Here is a 17,707-nt window from a genome sequence, read left to right on the forward strand (position 1 = left end):
AAATACAAACCCACGTCTTTTCCCCCGTACCGGACCGGGGACCGGCAACGGTATTGCAACCCTCGGTGCTGCTCCCGCGCCTCGCTCAGCCAGTGAGCGGGAACCGGTCTGTATGTGGGATCCGAACCCTCGGGCGGGAGCGCTGCCGCGCTTCCCAAGCGGCGCACTTATCCAGTGCGCCACCGGGCCGGCCCAAAAGGTTCCATTTTTCAAAGCTTATAGAGATACTGCTGCAGCTTAGGCATGATGTGTGTGGTGTGTGTGGTGTGTGTGGTGTCTATGTGTGTGTGCGGTCATTTCAGGTCTGGGCTCTCGAGAAACACTCACCCCACACCTCCCAGCAGCAAGTGCACATGCAATCATTCTTGCCAACCAAGAAGATGCCTCATGATTTGGTTTCCCCTTGGAAAATGCTAAGAAAGAGGAAGCAAAAGCAATCTTAGAAAAATCTATTTTGGTTTGTTCGACTTACCACATCCTCCCCTCAATGGATGGGGACAAGAAATGAAAAGGGACACACTAGGAAATAAGAAGTGTGGGCTGGGGAAAGAAACTGGGCAATGACAGAGCAGCTTACCGGCCAGTGAGCAGCAGGGACAGGCGGTTGATGGGTGTCTCACCCTCCACAGCATAGGTCTGCTCAGTGGCCAGAGTCAAGACCTGCTTCTCACAGCAGTGAACCATCTCCTTGTATGTCTGTAGGGGCACCTGCAGGGGCAGGCACAGCGTCTTGTAGAGGAGGTCAAACTCCTCAGGAAGGGTGTCCTTGCGCAGGCGGTATACCAGGTACACCAGCTGCAGCAGGCAGGCCACTGCCAGCAGGAAGTTCCACAGGACAATGTCCAGGCCACAGGCACTGAACCAGCCCCACAGCATGCAGCACAGGTAGCCCATACCCAGGACACCAAAAAGGTAGAAGCACCCATACACCCCACTGCCCCCCATGAAGCCCAGGAGCAAGAAGCAGTTGGCCAGGTGGTAGAGAGCCCCTTCAAAGTCCTGCTTCCAGCTGGTGCATGCTGGCCCCTGCCAGAGCAGCTGGCCCACCATGCTGCTGTTGGTGCTCATCTTTGGGCCGTCCCAAAGCCTCGCTGGGCTCTAATACTGTCTCCACATAGGAAACTAAGAAAATGAATTAATCTGTCCTTCCAGGTGTCTTCTCACCTCCAGCTTCTCACCACCAACTCCACCTTTCCTGGGAGGAATGCTTCCGGTGGCTTTGGGAATGAACGGTAGAACACAGTACACTTCATGGAGAGTTTAAAAACTTTTCTCTCTCCCTCAGCAAGGCTCTGGCCCTCCCTGCAGAGCTCTGGCAAGCTTCCTTGGCTCCAGGCACCAACTCCACCTTTCCTGGGAGGAATGCTTCCGGTGGCTTTGGGAATGAACGGTAGAACATAGTACACTTCATGGAGAGTTTAAAAACTTTTCTCTCTCCCTCAGCAAGGCTCTGGCCCTCCCTGCAGAGCTCTGGCAAGCTTCCTTGGCTCCAGGTTTCTTAGGACATTCTTCAGATTTGGTTCTTAGCAGAAAACCTAAATCATCCCGAGGGAAAGGTAGAAATATGGGACTGAAAACTTCAGCGGTGTGGGCCACATCCTGCTCCGGTTGTTCTCAAGCAAAATGAGGACAGCCCAGCATGAGAGGCACACTTGTGTTCCATTTGGAATGCGTTCTCTCTTGGCACCGGAAGAAAGGGTGACCCCAGATGGATACCATGTTTGGAATTGGAATCCAAGAGGTACTGGCAGTGAGAAAAAACAGGCCAGGCACACAGGCAGACTGGCAGAGCACTTCACATACCTCCCAGAGGACAAGATAAGACCTCAGGTTAAGAGAGGCAGGCAAGGAGGGACAAAGGAAAAGCGAGAATAGAATTTATCTCAGCACCTCAGGCAGGACACAGTCCAGAGCTCCCTGTAGGGACAGCCAAAAGGCTCTCCTGAGGTAGGAGGACACATCAAAGCAGGAAAGTATGGGACTATTATCAGAAAAAATCGTAAGAGTGAAAACTGGAAAACCCCTTGAAAGTCTTTATTAAGTCATACTACAAATATGAGGCATCTATTTGACATCCATTTAACAAAAGTAGCTATGTAAGGAAGCTTTTTAAATCTAAGCTGACTTTCCCCTGCATATATCTGAATCTCGTAATAGTTAATAAATAGTAATATGTTGCCCAGATCATCATCCCACCCACCCCGATATTTCAAAATTATAACTACCACCTATTAAAGATCCATGAAGTACCAGACTTAGATTAAGCATTTTACACAATTGTTATTTAGTCATCATAACAACCCTTCAAAATAATTATCCTCCTTCTAGATTGGAAAGAAACTGAGGCTGAGAATGGTAACAAGCTTCCACAGCTAGTAAGTGGCAGAACCAGGATTTGAACCCAAGTCTATCAGACTTAATACTCTGTCCAAGTGGTTTGCACAGTTAAGTGGAAATACAGGGCTAGATCCATGACTCCAAACCCCATGCACCTCTTGTGAAGTCTGATGACTTCCAAGGAACTTCTAGATAAACCTGGGCATCTACTTTGGGCTGCCAAGAAATTAATCTGAGTATGCAAACATTAAATTAAGAAATGTGACTCTTTGACTTCCAAATGACTCCTTAATTCTTCCTCCTTGCTGCTGGGTTAGCACATGCTACCTTTACTTTTATTGTCCCTGAGGTACAGGTGGAGTGTCCAGTAACCTCTCAGAGCTGCTCAGCTGCTCAATCCATAGGGACTTTTACTATACTTCTATAACCTAACTAAAATTAATGAGGAACTAGTACTTGTCAAATATGTTGAAGAGTAGAAGTTTCCAACTCAGTGAGTATTTGAGTACCTACTATAAGCCAAGCACTTGAGAATCAAAAATTCCCAAGAGAAGCTTTTATTTTATTAGGGGAAAGAGATCTCAAAAACTAATGGCTATTTGTGTGTGAATCACAATAACTGAGTTAAGTTTAAAGAGTGGTGGCAGCCTAGAAAGCACGGTGGCACTGGGGAGGGAAGACATAAGAAGAGCTAGTATTGGATTTGAGATTTAGGGTTGCATTCACCAGGTAGGCAGAGGGAGAAGAGCATTTCCAGTGGTGAGAACAGCTGAAGCACAGCGACAGAGGTGTGCAAACATACGGCATGTTGAAGCCAGTTTTTTAATTTAATTCAAATCAATTGACCAATAAATGTATATATTATTTCCTCCTTTCTAAAGTTGGAGAGAAAAAAATCAGTGGTACAGGAAAAAAGTTAGAGAGCCTGGAGAAAAAATGCCCCCAAGGCTCCCTCATGGCAATGATTTGGACCCTTAATGTCATTTGAGCAGTGGAGTTTGGGTATTTCCGTGTGCTGCCTTTTATGTCACTCGCCTGCCTCCCAACCAACCCACTTACTTTAACAAGCAGCAGCTGCTCATCCTTCCACCTTAGTCATGCACCCCTTGAGCTTCCAGAGTAGCTATTCCTGCCAGCTGTGAGCAGGAAAGTCAGAAGCACCAAAACAGAGAAGCAACCAAGGCTCTGCCCAAGATAGAATTTCAAAGCAGGTCATCTTTCTCAGTAAGCCTGCCCAATGGGTTGGCCCTGACTCTTTAAAGAGACAAGCAGATCCATTAACTCCTGTTTACTTGCCCTGCTGCCTAGACTGAACTCAGCCCACTTCCCTGTCAATCCACATATATGTGCTTTTCTGAGCAGAGGGTACTAACATTTATCAAGCAGCTATTGTTTCCTCATGTCATCCTATGAGAGCTGTTTTTAATGGAAGAAACAGGCTCAGAGAGGCTAAGGAACTTGCCCAAGGTGGTACTAACATTTATCAAGCAGCTATTGTTTCCTCATGTCATCCTATGAGAGCTGTTTTTAACGGAAGAAACAGGCTCAGAGAGGGTAAGGAACTTGCCCAAGGCCACAGAGCTAGCATATGATTAGGGATTAAATCCTAGGTCAGTGTGACTATAAATTATATATTCTCTGTGCTATATACCATTCTACTAGGTACTTTGGGGGGGTTATGTATATCCATATACAGGTTTATTTATTGCTACGGGGGATTTCAGTATGCTGCTGGAGTGGCATACATGTCAGAGAATCAAAGGTACATAAACCCCACATACTGCATGTAGTGATAGTGACATTGACGCCCATAGGATAGGATTTATGATCAGAATACACAACAAGGAAAAGTTGTATCTTTCTTGTTTTTAAATTCAGATTTGATGAAAGAGAAAAGAACAATTTACTGTGTGTCAGAATGGTATATTCTTATAAGGAATTCCACAAAAATGAAGGCAGAAACACAGTAGAAAATATCTGGGGGAGAAAAAAGTAAATAAACAGAAATCATGTCATTTGTTGATTCAATACAATAAGCATTTATTCTGGACATACTATGTGTGCCAGGAATAGGGGATATAAAGATGAACAAGACAATCATCACTGTCAGGGAAATTTTGGTTGAGTAAGGCAGAATGACCCAGGAAAAACTGCAATCCAATAAAATAAGTATACACAGGGTTTAAAGGAAAGACACTGCTGGTGAGTGAAGAATTCAGGAGAAATATCATAGGGAAGGTGGTGTTTAAGCTGGTCGAAAAAGATGAGGTGTTCCCCAGGGGAGGGCATTCCAGGAAGGGGGAACAGAATGTGAAGTCAAGTCCAGAAGTAAAACAAAAATACATGGCATATTCTGGTAACAGGGAATGGCTTGTTGTAGGTAAATCAAAAGGAGCAGCAGGACACAAGGCATGAGGGGCAGATTATGAAGTCAGCTGGCTAAACAGTGCCTCTCAAGTGTGCTCATAAACCTTGGCTGGGCTTCAAACTGTGACTGGTCCATGCTAAGGACAGAAATTGAGAGTAAGTGTTTAGACATTTTTGTAGTAATTTAACAGAGAAATGTAGGGCCTTCGAATTTAGTAAAAAAAACTTCAGGCTTGTACAGTGTATACCTTTTTTTATAGTGTATGTTTTTGTATTTCATTTTTCTAATATTGGTCTGTGATGAATTGGAAAAAAAAAACAAAACAAAAAACCCTGGTGCTTCACCACATATTTTGAGAAACACCGTGTTTGAAATTAATGTTTTCCTAATATAGATACTAAAATAGAACAGAGGCATGATTTTAGGCTTTGGACATACTGCCAAGTTGATCTTAAGCAGACACTATTAGTTGTTTTCCTATGGCCATTTCCCCCCTTTTGTAGCTGATGAAACTGATTTTGCTTGGGCACTATGTTAGGGAAGGTCAGCTTCTCCCCTAGTTGTCAAGGTCTGAACTAAGTTAAGACTGGTCGAAGCAAAACACAGTATCTCATTCCCATTGATGGCAAGTAGCTTAAGAGGCGGCATGTGAACAACGACATGTAAGAGAAAGTGTAGAGGGGAGCTTCTTTTAAAAAGTACACTTCCTGATAGAAAGACAGTAAGGAGGCCTGCTACTTTTTATCTGGGCTTAAATACAGTTGTGTGACGATGAAATGCTTGAAGTTACCATGGCCATGCAATATGATATGCCTAAGGATGAGGAGGATAAAGAACAGAAAAACAGAACAAGCCTAGGTGCCTGAAAGCATCACTAAGTCATTGTCTCAAACCTGGAACTTTTTTTTTTTTTTTTGTCCTTTTTGAGACCGGCCGCACCGCGCTCAGCCAGTGAGCGCTGTGAGTGCTGTGAGCGCACCGGTCATCCCTATATAGGATCTGAACCCGTGGCGGCAGCGCTACTGCGCTCCCAGCGCTGCACTCTCCTGAGTGTGCCACGGGCTCGGCCTGAAACCTGGAACTTTCAATCTCCAGACTTCATGACCAGGGAGATAAATTACATTTTGTGCTGCTTACATCAGTGTAGTTGGGTATTCTGGTAATTGCAACTGAATGCATCCTGATTTGGATCTCCATAAGGACTACTCTTCAGAGAACAGTTCTCTGAACATCTGCTGATTGTCTTATTCTATAAAAACTTAACATGAGACAACTTTTATGCTCTACCAATAATTTTCTTTCTAAAGTTTGAGAAGACTGTGGGAGGAATTGCTCCTATAAACTCAATTTGACCATTCAGGATAACCTGGTTTTCAGGTGAACAAGATGATTTTGTGGGAAATTGGTTGCCTACTCAATATCCATTTACTTCCTCTTTTTTAACAGAATTTCAGCTTTGTCCAGATATCTAACCTATCCATGAATCCAAGGGGGACCTTGTTTAATCAGGACAACTACAATTGATCCATAAAAACACACGAAACCTAATTTAGCTCAATCAGACTTAAAAAAAAAAAAAAGACTTAACTGTCCATGCCTGGGAAACAGTTTCTCCCTCTTCTGCTGTACTGGAGCAAGAAAGCACATGATTAACTTCACCAGTCCTGGAGGAGAGACCTCTGAGATGAGAATAACTTGGGTCTTGGATGGCATCACTAAGCCTGTGATATCATAGCATCTAGAGCTGTCCCTAACTCTAGATTTCCAGTTATGCGAAAAGACTTTTCCTTGATGAGATTTTTCTATTATTTGCTGTCAAAGTACCGTAATTGACATAGATAGAACCACCAATCTAGGTTTTCAATAGCTAAGGAAAGAAACACTGGGTATAGTCACACAGACACTCTTTTTAGGAAAGCTCTTTGGAGTATCCATTGCAGCACTGAGCATTCAACTTTATGTTCTTATGATTTATTTACATATATCCACTAGACTATAAGCTTTGAGGGCACAGTCCATGTGCTACTAATCTATGTACATTACTTAGCATAATTGGCATATAGCATGTCCTCAGAAAATCCTGAATCAAACAGCCTCTCATCTCCTTAAGGACAGGATGTATGTCTAATTCACACATGACTACTCAACACCTAGGGCTCTTCCTTGCATATAACAGGCCTTCACTAAACATATATGGAATGAATAGATGAATTTTTAAACTATGAATATGTGATGTTTATATTAGACACCTGGTACAGTAAAGAATATTGGGCTTGAACTCTAATGACCTAGACTCATATCCCAGGTCACCAGCTATTTGATCAGGGTGATTTCCTTAATCTCTCTGAGCACCTGTATTAACCTGTGAAATGGGGATTATAGTTTCTCTATCAGCCGCACATCAAACCTGTGAAAGGCACAGTAATCCTAAAGTAGGCCTTGCCTAGGGACATGGTCCTGTTTTCATCAACCCTCAAGTAAAACATTTCAAGGTTAGACAAAGGAAACTAATTAGAGAAAACAATGTGAGTGTATCTATATTAGGAGTTTGGGAATTATTATGAATAGCAGGAACTTAGCAAAGAGATGTGTTAGAATGTGATTGTCACCTACTAGCAGGTCAAGTTCTTCATTTTTCAAATTACTGTGGTAACATGTCTTACCATTATCACCAAAATGCTGCACATCATCTTTGGGAAGTCTTAAGCACTAGAGAAGGAGGCAGAGGGTCTTGTGAAATGTACTTTTAACTGCGGCAGAGGTCAAGAAGGGTGTTTTAGTTCCTTTACAAATCAGGCTAGCATACCAAACTGGCAAAGGTTAAAAACATTAACCTGTTCAAAGACCCCAAACAGTTACCCTCAGATACTAAGGTACAAATGAGTATCTCCTTCCTAGACATCAAGCAACACTCATCTGAAACCTTGCAAACATGCATAGCCTCTGGCCCATCCTGAGGTGAGTGATTAGTAAGGGACACTTGGAAGTCTCCACAGAAAGGTCTTTACATTGCAGTGTTATAGAGTAGCCAAAAGAAAAAAAGAAAAAGTAAAAAGTGTGTATACATGAATTAAAAGATAGATGTATAAAAAGAAGGTCACCAAAAAGTGGTCCTACTGTAGTCTGGTGGGATTTCAGGTGGTTTCTTCCTTATATGTTTCCATAAAACCAACCAACAAAAAATACACATACACACACAAAAAAGTCAGAATTTAAGCATCTGATATGTATCCTGTTCCAGACTGAAACTCAGTTCCTAGAATGGCATCTGACACCAAGCAGACACTCTATAAAATGTTCATTTAAATGAATAAAGGTACAAACAATAGGGAGTTAGTAAAATTATGGTAAGCTACAGAATGGGCTTATACATAGCCAATATAAATAACCTTGTAGAACTATACTCACTGATGGTAAAATATATTAAGGGGAAAAGGCAATTAATGTCATAACCATAGTAAAAATAGGTAGCACAGGAAAATGATCTCTTTGTATTAAAAAATTTATAAGTGCATAGAAAAGTCTAGAATAGCTTATACCAAAAATTAATATTAGGTGATAAAGTTATGGATTTTTGTACTGTTTTTTGTAATCCCAGGACATATTCAAGTAGAATCTAGATAACCATCTGCCAAAGATCTGTCTTGTGTGAGAAGCTGGTTCACATCTGTCTCAGGAGTCCAAGATTCTATTCTTCACCTGAAAGAATTCTCTGCAAACTATAAAGTGCTTACTAACATAAAAGTATTATGTCCAAATGAATATTCAAGTAAAAATATGAATATAGAACCAAAAAAAACTTAAAAAAAAAAAAAGGAAAACCTAGAGAGTACCAATAACACTAAGTGCTAGATACTGTGCCAAATGCTTTATATGTATTATTTTAATTGGTACTCAAAATCTTGTAAGTTAGGTGTTTCTCCTATACTTGTTTCTTTTTTTTAGATTAAAAAAACAGACCCAAAGGAGCTGTGACTTGCTTGAGGTCACATAACCACCTTTCGAATCTAAGTCAGTCATAATTTAAAATCATGGTCTTAATTAATTAGGAAGAAATCCTAAGGAATCATTTAATTCAGCTCCTTTATTTTATAAATAAAGCAATTTTCCCATCACACAATGACACGTGAACTTACATATCCTCTTAGTTATGTTCCCCATTATCTTTTATTCTTGAGTTTTTTAAACTCAATGCACTTACAGACAAAATATGACCAATTGTTTCATTAGCCCATAAGCAGTTAAGAGGACCAGAAGGTCACTGTATTGAGTGAACCTTGCTCTCTGTTCTACTACAAGTACCACTATGGCACAGCATTGAGCTATTTGATTACTGACTTATTGATACCAATCCAGCCTCTAGCCTGGGCCAGCTTCTAATTAATAACAGACAACTCTTTGGCCCCTAGGCACTAAACTTATGACCCTAGTTTATCCTGAAATGTAACTAGGTATGCACAGATTAATGGTGCCAAACAGTTAAGAAATTCCAAGTCAAATCACCCTAATCTGGCCCAAAATCTTAGCAAACTTTTCCAAGACACAGAACTAATAAAGCACAATAATAATGGTTTAAATATTAAGACTAAAGTCTTGTCCAGTTCTTGCCTTTAAGAAAGTTAAAACAAACAAACAAACAAACAAAAAGACCATGAATGTTGAATGAGATGCTATGGCTACCATATTCATTCTGAATTGGTAAAGCGTTATTTATTCTTACATCCACACACCTAATTTTGGAGATTTCATTGGTTGAGATCAGTATCTGCTTTCTCCTAACAACAAATACCCAGAATTCCCAGAATGACACAGTAACTAGAACATAAGAAACTTATGTTGTAACATTTGTTGATACTATATCCTCTAAGAGAAAGGAAGAAAAAATAAAAAAAGCCATGCGAGGAACAAAAAAAGAAACACACCTGAAGATCATTGACCAGGGATAGTTTCCTTTTTTTTAATAAATTATAAATACTTTTTCCATTTATCAAAGTTCGTCAAAGAACTCCCAAAATGATTTAATTTTCTTCATTCTTCCGGAATTATTCATTCACAGAGCAGACCACCTACAGAAAAAGATTTATTTTAGAGAGTGAGATTTCAAACATCATGTTGGACCTATGGAATTAGGGAATTAATACCACTAGAAATGAATGGCTCAGTCAAGTATTATTAACTAATTGCCATAACTATACTAAATCACTCATGAAATAAAAGATTTTTAAATTCCAGTTTTGCCTAACTAAAAACATCACTGAAACTGTGCAATTCATTACATTTAGTCTTTAGAAGCTTTTGTTAAAGTGAAAACAACATACATATAATATACATAATTTTTTTTCATAAAAACATCTTCCAAAAAAGGCTAAAGCAGTTTATTTTTACAGATATTCAAGAGAAGAGACTTGCAAACTGCTCTTTGCTGATTCAAGTGTGTTTGGCAAAGATCCACAAAGTAGAAGGCAGAAGGTCAGCTCAGTACATGAGGTACTTCCTGTGGAAAGTTACTAACTTAATCTCAAGGGCAATCCTTTTAAAATCCATTTCGAAAGATCAAAAAGGGAAAGTAGCAGAGGATAGGGTTGCCAGGCTTCTCGCCATACCACTCCCATCCACCCCCACCCCAGTCCCTATCCCAGAAAACAGAGAACGATGCTAAAAAAGTAATTAAATTGGGCCAGCCAAACTCTTCAAGTCTAATGCAAGTACTTCCCTCATCTAGCTGTTCTCTTCATTAAGTAAGCTTCATCATGATAAAAACATCTAAATTCTCTCTTTTCTAAAAGGCTCAGAGGAAAAATACACCTAAGGTTTGGGCCAGAAAGATAACCAAAAATGAAGCCATTCAACATTTCAATGACAGTAGCCCACATTGTTACCTCTTTTGCTACTGACTACACATCTGACGGGGCTACCTAATGAAAGTCCATGAGTGTAAAACTCTTGGTTATATCCCTGGGTGTAAAGTCCTTGACAGGAGGAACCATCTTTCTCACCTTGGCATTTGCTAGGATCTTAAGAATTATCTACTGAATGAATAAATGTTCGAACGGCAGAAAGGACCCTTTTTCTGGATTATCTTGGGATCATATTTTCATATAGAATCAGCTGCTTATTTGTGTGTGTGTGTGTAATATTAGCATATTTTAAGCACCCAACTTTTAATTCAGTTAAACTTAATACTGAGTATCACCGTTGCTCAGTGCTAGTCCTTTAATTTCTTTCAATGATTTTAGCCTCCAAACTGGGTTCTCCAGAAAAAAAAAAAAAAAAGGAAAGAAAAAAATTTTAAGATTGAAGATCAATATTATGTGCAATCCTAAAAATGACTATGGTGGCAACAAAATCTCACTAAGTGCAAGGAGTGAAGTGTAAAGTGCCTGTGATTTGGAGAACATAAAAGATCTGGACTCTAATTTTATTTCCACCACCATCCACTCAACTTTAGCAAGTCGTTTTGGACTTAATTGTGCCTTCGTTTCCCCATGGAGGATGAAGAAATAGGACACCTGGGACCAATGGGAATCCAAATATCTGTTTCTCTTCTATTATTATGCTGAAAATGAAAACATGGCAGTTTGAATTCTTAGAATGGCCCCATATTGATTCAGATTGTTCTTCCTGTAACCGGGGTCCAAAAATACATAATCAGGTCATATGTTTAACAGATCTCAACTGAATGTCTGCTATCCACATCGACTAAGGTATGGACTACTCTGTTCTGGTTTCTATTTTACAGTTTACAAAGCATATACATACATACATCATTTAATAATCATAACAACTCTGCGAAGTAGTTTGGGCATGTATCACTATCCCTATTTTACAGTTGAGAAAACTAAGGTTCAGAAAGTTAAGGAGATGCCCAAGACCACACAATCAGTTAAATGTCAGATCTTCTAAGTCCAAAGCTTTTGTATTTTCTTTATATGCAAATGAAGTACATAGATATCACTCTCACTCTCTGCCCCAATAGCATAAAGAAAACTATGATATCTTCTGGTCCTTTTAAATATGTTATTTATAACAACAATTCTACCACCTTTGTGGTTTACATGAAGTCCAAGAAAAGCTTTTGATGTTCCTAAAACTAACATTTTTTTAAAAATTACCCTTTTTTATCAAGGCAGATTCAGCCTTAGACAACAGCTAAAACAATTGACTGGGAAGAGAGTTAGATTATGAACAGGAAACCATACACAAATGCTGAGGTTCTGTGTCTTTAAAAATAGTTAACAGGTATATTTTTTAAGACCACACTCCCTCTAAAATTTACTTATTTTACAAAATGATTCACCATGGGACTTCTTTAAATAATATCTAGTTTAAAAGCCACTTAAGGAGGGGGCAGGGGGAGGGGGAAAAAAGCTACTTAAGTATATCATGTATACACAGTAATAGACATACCATACTATATATAGAAATGTATTATGGTTCTCTTTTTATAAGTGAAAAAGTGAAATCCAGAGAGGATAATGTCTTGGAGAAACTTAATGTAGCTGAAGTAAAACACATACTAACCTAGACATCAGGAGAATCAAAATAAAGCCAGTGTAAACTGTTTTCCACAACCAAGTGACACTTCTTATCAGTTCAGGACGGGTTCCTTATCCCTCCTTTTTTATAGCTCAAAGAGGAAGACTGGCCATATGTGAAATTCCAAAGAAGCAGGAAAGAAGTGAAAGGGAAAGAAGCCAGGTTCTTTATTACTTCTGTATTGGAATGTGGCTTTGGCATTATCTTTCAGCTATTATTAAAGTTAAAAGTGGCAATGAGGTGTAGATTTTAGGGGAGGGGCACAAAGCAAAAGGTATCTGCCTGGAGACCAAGATTCCAGTTCTGATCCTGCTTTACCCACCTCAGGAGTCATTTCATAACTATAAGTCTTAGTTTCCTCATTTATTCATTCATTTAATTAACAATCCTCTATGGAACACCTGTAAGTGCTAGAGATATGACAGTGACTAAAACAGAAAATTGTTATTTTCTTAGTGCTTATATTCTAGTCAGAGTGAAGCAACACAGATGATAAAAAATATATATAATACGCAGGTGATGGTGTGAAGAATAGAGTAGCTACTAGACACATGTGGCTGTTAAAATTTTTAAAAACTAAAAATTCAGTTCCTCAGTCTCACTAGCTACAATTCAAGTGCTCAATAGATACATATGGCTAGTGGCTACCATACTGGAGAGTGCAGATATAGAACATTTCCATCACCACAGAAAGTTCTACTGAACAGCGCTGGGCCAGAGTGATAGGGAAGGGATGCTAGTTTACATGGGGTGTTGAGAGAAAGCCTCTCCAGTAAGGAGACTTTTAAACAGAGGCCTGAATGAAGTGAGGGAATAAGCTAAGTCAATACCTGCAGGAAGAGCTTCCAAACAAAAGGAAATCATTTATTTGTGGTATTGTTAGGTACATATCACTTAAGGTCCCTTTCAGCATTAAAATTTGAAAAGTTCAAAGTTCTTCAAAAAATGGTCTGAGGTTTTAGTTGTATTAGAATAAAGCATGGTACAAAAGTAATATTGGGGGCCAGCCCATGGCTCACTTGGGAGAGTGTGGTGCTGATAACACCAAGGCCAAGGGCCCAGATCCCTATATAGGGATGGCCGGTTAGCTCACTTGGGAGAGCGTGGTGCTGACAACACCAAGTCAAGAGTTAAGATCCCCTTACTGGTCATCTTTTAAAAAAAAAACAAAAGTAATATCAACAATTCCTTTTTCATTTTGCAGGAAAATAAGCATTTACTGAAAACCCACAACATTAGAAACAAATAGAGAACATTTTCCTTTTAGTTCCTTTAAGATGGACAACAGACTATTTTCAACTTCCTACAGCCATGAGTCCTTCTGACTAACATAACTCTAAAGGCTTTTGTCAAACCCTTTTTTTTTTTTTTTTTTGGCAGCTGGCTGGTATAGGGATCAAACCCTAGTCCTTGGTGTTAGCAGCACCACCACTCTAACCGATTGAGCTAACTGGCCAGTCCCTAAATCCCTTCTTGAAAGTTAAATTATCCCCTTCCCAAATCCTCTGAATGCCTCTTAATTCATTACCTTAATTTACTCCCCACATTGGGAACTGAAAAGTTGTTTATTTCTTTACTTGACTCTTAAGCATGCTAGATTAACCAAGTGAACTACCTTTCAAAGATAGATGTTGCTCAATTGCTGCTAGATCTGTAAAGCAATACACAAATTGGAGGCAATAAGCTCACCATTTCATATCTTAAATCCCAGGGCTCTCATGCACTCCTTGTGTGCCTCAATCAGATGTCCACAGCGCTCTTCCCCTTTCTCAATGATGCTATAAAACAAAATGTTGTTATTTAACAAAGTAGGCATTAAGCACGTAAGTAATAAGGATGCATCACAATGATAGTGAATGACGCAAAACATGGGTATGATGGAATGTAGCTGGAGTTAAATAAAAATGCTATTACACCAAACAGCTTTGTTTTTATTTGCTCTTGTGATATTTCCATGCCTAGAAGATGTTCCACAGGTAACATCTTTTGATGTTTTGAGAGGAACCTGATTAGAAGAAATAATTATGCACATCAAATATTGCCTCTAGTCCGTATCCAAGGAATAACACTGCTCTATAATGAAATAAACTGACTGAATAAAATATTTATGTTAAATGAAGGGTAGAGAGAAGTGATTAACTTTTTGCCTACCATCACAGAGGAATTTTCTGATTCTGCTCTACATTCAAATACACCTAAATAAATCTACTTCTAATCACAAGACATCCAACAATTAAAAAAAAAAAAGATCTGGAAGCCAGGAGCACCAAGATGAACCCCCCTCATGATAATCAAATAATTTTTTACTTGTAAAATTCACAAAGTAAAGACCAGGACCAAACACCTTTATTTTTAGTGCCTGATAATGTAATTTTAGCAAATACTCAAGTTAAGCCAAATTCAATTACAAGAAAAACTGACTCCTGACTATGGATATTTGGGGAAAAGTCATAATGGTCTGAGGCAACTGATGCAAAAAGATTTTAAAGAAAGGAACAGGTTCTTCTTCTACAGAATCCTACTCATCCTTCAGTAGCTCAAGGGCTGCCTGCAAATGGCAGAGGATGCCTGGGATAGTGAGCTCCTTATAAAGATAACAGCTAGCAATCACTGATCATTTACTGAATGCTATACTGTGCTAGACAATGTAGCTTATATCATTAACTCTTGGAGTAATCCTGGAGGCTGATACTTTTATTAGGCCCATTTTACAGACATATGAGGAAGATAATGTTAAATAATTTGCTCAATGTCACCAAGTTGGTGGATCAGGATTCCAACCCTGATTCTGCATCCTAGACTCTTAATCATGATGTCAAATGATCTGAAGGTTCAATAAGCACGTATTGTTTTCATTGGGATAATTTTGGTATCAGACTATATAGTCTTTCAATTCTCTCCTCATCGTATTTTCTGCAAAGTATTGAGTATTAATAAAAAAAAACACTGAGCTCCTACACTCTTACTACCCTATTAAAGCACTTATGATTTCTCTACTTTTTATATCTATCATTTTTGTGCTTTGTGGGGACAAAAAGGGCTGGAGGGAGAGGTGCACATTAATGTTATCTAAGGATTCCTTCTAATGAAATTTGTTCTATAATAGAGGCTACATAAAATAAGAACAAACAAAACTTTTTGTGGATTGATGATAATCTAAATGAACTATTCTGAATACTATACTGTCCCCAACGTCATAGTAGACTGATTTTTAGCTTCCGCTTGCTTTAAAAGGGCTGAAGGGGAACTCTTCAGAACTGTAAGGAATACACCCTGGGTCCTACTCTAAGTTTTGGGAGAAAATCTTAGAAATTACCAGAAAACTTTCACTCTTTGATCTTGCCAGATCTTCTATCATAGCCCTTACCACGTGGTGTAGCAATCATTGGTAAACGAGGGTACTTTAAAAAGTTCCTGGAAAAATTGAAAGATAATACGAATCTTGCCATGAACTTTTTGAAGACCACTATATGTCTCCGTTAACTTCAAGGGCCTTTCTGTACCTTCGGACCTAACTGACTGCTTAACACGTAACGGATGCTCAAAAATCATCTGTAGGAAGGAATGAGTCGGCGAAGCGAGCCTCAGGCCAATCTGACCTTTTTCTCCTCCCTTCCTTGTTTCCCCAGACAGCTATGGGCTCAGCCAGCACAGAGCCGACTGCGAAACCTACTGGGCCCTGCAACTCTCTGAAGGGCGCCGCACAGCACAGGGAGTGGGGAAGGGGGAGGGCGGAGGGCGGAGGGCAGAGGCACGGAAGGAGCCGGCCCCACGGACCGCCCCGCCCCGGTTGCGCACTGACCACGCATCTCGCGCCTTCTTGGTCTCCGGGCAGGCGCAGCAGGGCTTCAGCGGCTTCTTCTCCTGAGACTCAGACGGGGCAGGGCTTGCGGCCACCAGATCCGGCATCTTTCGCGCCGAAAGCAGCTACTAGCGAAGACAACCTAAACTGTCACAGCGTCGGCAAACACCGATTAGTCTGCAGTCACTTCCGGCAGTCTCTCTAAAAGGGACAGGAAGTCCTGCCTCTCTCAAGTGGGGGGGGGAGGAAATGGTTAAAAAAAGAGCGCGTGCGCAATAGGGGTAAAATTAGGACCTTAAGCGGAGGAGCGCGCATGCGCTTCTTCAGCGCATGCGCAGAGAGGGTGGCTGGAAGGTCACGCAGAGTGTAAAGCAGCTTGGGGAGGACGCACAAATGAAAAGAACAGCAGGGCAATTGACAGAGCTGGCAACCTCCCTACACCCCTTGAATGTTGAAACTGAAGCCCAAGAAAGTGAAATGACTTGTCCAAGCTAAACAAGAGAAACCACTAGTGACTACTTTCCCATAATTAACACTGGGGCATTATCTGCCTTCTTTCTGCTCCCACCTGCTGCAGGCCTTTCCTGTCTTTCACTGACCTTGTTAAACAAAGAGTAGGAAAGACATTAGAACAGTCCAGTCAGCAGGTGTTGAGGGGAAAAATAGGTCTTCTAACTCCCAAACACATGAACTCCTCTGCTCGTTTGCATTTATAGTCCTCCCTCCAGCTAGTTTGGTTTCTGTACCATTTATTCAATCATTCATTTGTTAGTATACCGATTAATAAATTGAAAAATACCTTTTCCTTGGCATTTCTTGAATTCGGCTAGGTAGATAAGTGAACTAGCACCCATGTTATTTGACATAAAATAATTATTGCTTTTTTTTTCTTGCAGAGAATTGTTGGAAACATGGAATGAACTCATTTTTTAAAGTAGGACTTCAAGACATTGCTTAATAGCTGCCTGGTGATAGATACTTTGGGTACTCAAACTTTTAGTAAGTCCTAACCAAAGTTTTTTATATTTCAGAGATTTAGTTCAGGGAATTTATAGGCATGTCTGTGAATTGGTGCTGTATAGGAGTGATTTCTGTACGTGTTTTCCAACTTACTAATACCTTCCCTTTTTTGTCATCTGAAAACTTTTAATAAGCATGATTTTTATTTCATTCTGGATTGATATATTTCATAATACAACATATTACTCATATGCTCTCCTAACTTAACATCTACTAGTACCCACTATTATCAATTCTTTCAACGAGATGTTCACTCAGATTGTTTAGAATCTTGCTACTCAAACAGCGCTTCTTGGACTAGCAACATCAACATCACTAGAAAACAACATACAATAAATATGGTTCAACAAATCAATGGGGAAAAGAAAATAGGCAAAGCATCTGAAGAAAATTAAACACTACATGAAAAGGAAGGGCTCCAGATGCATTAAGGGCCTACATGTGAAAGATCAAACTAAGAAATTAACAGAAGATAGTGGAGGAGAATATCTTAATATCCAGCAGTGGGAAATGACTTATTTTACATTATAAAAGCACAAATTTTAAGTAAAAAAAAAAAAAAAACCCTGATGTAGTTAATTACACCAAAATAAAGGCTTGGAGTTTTACGTAGGATGATACAGACTAAGTTAACAAATAGACAA

At 39.8% G+C, this 17,707-nt stretch overlaps 2 protein-coding genes across 3 annotated transcripts in view; both read right to left on the reverse strand.

Annotated features, from left to right (window-relative positions):
- Positions 1 to 1,068, reverse strand: part of POPDC2 (popeye domain containing 2) — a 20,403-nt gene extending 19,335 nt beyond the window's left edge. For both annotated transcript variants that reach the window (XM_008578777.1, XM_008578776.1), the window contains exon 1: positions 578 to 1,068. In XM_008578777.1, coding sequence (XP_008576999.1) covers positions 578 to 1,068 — 491 coding nt within the window. The remainder of the gene's footprint in view (positions 1 to 577) is intronic.
- Positions 1,069 to 9,634: 8,566 nt separating this feature from the next.
- Positions 9,635 to 16,256, reverse strand: LOC103595390 (cytochrome c oxidase copper chaperone). Its single transcript, XM_008578778.1, has 3 exons — positions 16,044 to 16,256; positions 13,931 to 14,019; positions 9,635 to 9,771 (listed from the first exon to the last, which is right to left on the reverse strand). The coding sequence occupies exons 1-2, from the start codon at positions 16,148 to 16,150 to the stop codon at positions 13,935 to 13,937; spliced, it is 192 nt and encodes a 63-aa protein (XP_008577000.1). The 5' UTR covers positions 16,151 to 16,256; the 3' UTR covers positions 9,635 to 9,771; positions 13,931 to 13,934.
- Positions 16,257 to 17,707: the final 1,451 nt, after the last annotated feature.

This window comes from Galeopterus variegatus, unplaced genomic scaffold, assembly GCF_000696425.1.
Source record: "Galeopterus variegatus unplaced genomic scaffold, G_variegatus-3.0.2 Scaffold1756, whole genome shotgun sequence".
NCBI classification, from domain to species: domain Eukaryota; kingdom Metazoa; phylum Chordata; class Mammalia; order Dermoptera; family Cynocephalidae; genus Galeopterus; species Galeopterus variegatus.